This window comes from Perkinsus marinus, assembly GCF_000006405.1.
Source record: "Perkinsus marinus ATCC 50983 genomic scaffold scf_1104296959236, whole genome shotgun sequence".
In the NCBI taxonomy this organism is placed as follows: Eukaryota; Perkinsozoa; order Perkinsida; family Perkinsidae; genus Perkinsus; species Perkinsus marinus.
The window spans coordinates 1-1,903 of NW_003206496.1; the positions used below are offsets into that span (position 1 = coordinate 1).

The window sequence follows — 1,903 nt, forward strand, 5'->3', positions numbered from 1 at the left end:
AGCCTGGTTAAATATAGATCATCAATGTTAACATTTTAGCAGCTGAACATCGGGTTCTCACGAGGCATCATCAGACGACAATCGCTCGTCACTTGAAGAGGCTGCTCCCGCAAGGCCGCCTTTGAGCTCGCTCCAACTCGCGTCAATCTGTGCTGACACTCTCTTCAACCATTGTGCAACACCCGCGACGGGTTTGATGCCATCACTATCGAGTCCGTCCAGAGGCCGATCTAATTCGAGACTCCTAGGTCCCGGAGGCAAGCCCAGGGGTTCGACATTCCTAGGATCTTGACAGTCGTATGGTAAATGAAGCGATTCTAGAATGGAGTCAGGGATCTCCACCTTCCCAGATAGCCGCACTAGTAGTTGGCCTATCACTGTTGCATCGCACTTCTCGTCGCCTAAATGGACCCAATGACGAATGCCCTTCTATCTCATTTGGTCCTACCTGTCTTCATCGTTTTGAAGAATCTTACGATATCCTCGAATTCCATCTGCATCAGAGCCGGACGGAGGACCTGATGGAGCAGTGTTTCTCAGGAGGTTCTTAGTGTTTGTCCAGTCACCTTCAACAATGCAATAGATATACTGAGAATGATCGGTAGGCCATCACTGACTATAACATCCCACAAAACGAATACCTAAGAAGGGCCCACTATGACTCTCAAAGGCTCGAGGAAAATTACCGTTTGGAGTGGTAGGCAGTTTATGAATAACGACAGGTACCTTAGCAAAACCTAGGAGGGTCCGGCTGCGATGAATCTAAGCTCACCACTGATGAATGTACAGAGTTGGTTGGACACCCTCTTCTGTGAAGTGATCTCGCAGGTCGGGTAGCTCCCGAGCGAGAAGCTCATCGAACGCATGAGTATATCGACCTACATAAACCAATAGATTCGTAGTCCAATGGGAAAGTAGCTGGTTTGCTATTCCACAGACCCCTAGTTCGATCCCCGCAGCGAGCATATTCGTCACAAACGGTGCCCCTACTAAACGATGTCGATTCAACGTTGATAAATAAGAATTCGATAGAATAGCCTTACCCAGCAGTGGGAAGTTCTCGCGATAGAATCCAGCGAGACCATCGTATTCCATGAGGCAAACAAAAACCCAAAAGGCCTCCTCCTGAGGGCGATACATGACGCACGCATAGCTGATGGAGGCTTACCTCTTCGACTGGGGAGGGCGGAGTGTCCCTATCAGGACATGCGACCTGAATATAAAATGACAGATGCAGGAATCGAACCCGGGACCTCTCCACTGACCAGCAAAAGCAAGCCTGCCACGAAGTTCATCCCTTGACAGTAGCCTACATCCGGATTGAGGTTGGCATAGGCCACCAGGATACGATACAGAGACTTCAAGTGAGCCTGAAAATACAATGCTCACGCGATGCTTTCAAATTCACAATACGGGCTTTCAACCAGATGTCCACGACTCGTTTATGCGATCCAAATAACTCCTCATGGAAACTATAGGTTTGGAGGTTTCACCCACAATGCCATAGACTACCTCCGACATCTGAGAGCCATTCCGAGCTGCTTGGTCTCTCGGAAAGGTTCTCGGCACCTGGAGGGGAAGTGGCCAAGACGCTCAGTGAGATGTCTGAAATCGTACATCGATTTTTATGGCTCTTCCCCACTGCTCATTCTCAGAGCCCAGTCCCGTGAGTTTCCAATATACGTTACGAACGAACCGTTCATCATGGGACACACAGGCCTTCCACACCGTCCACCGATATTCCGCTGGGATGCCTCGCCGAGCACGGCGGTGGAATTTATCCGGTTGTTCGCGAATGAAACTACTGATGCCACGTTTGACCTGAAACGCTTTCCTCATAGGATCAACACTGACAGTATCTACCGACCATTTTCGCCCACTTGGCTTTCGTTCGTTCTTCCCC

At 49.6% G+C, this 1,903-nt stretch overlaps 1 protein-coding gene across 1 annotated transcript; it reads right to left on the reverse strand.

The window, feature by feature from the left end:
• Positions 1 to 434: 434 nt before the first annotated feature.
• Positions 435 to 1,821, reverse strand: Pmar_PMAR028565 (TBC domain containing protein, putative; the record flags this gene model as incomplete). Its single annotated transcript, XM_002773181.1, has 8 exons — positions 435 to 518; positions 567 to 641; positions 687 to 726; positions 773 to 878; positions 1,044 to 1,125; positions 1,254 to 1,358; positions 1,510 to 1,569; positions 1,618 to 1,821. Coding segments are annotated over 8 exons (756 nt in total), but the record flags the coding sequence as incomplete, so codon positions are not given.
• Positions 1,822 to 1,903: the final 82 nt, after the last annotated feature.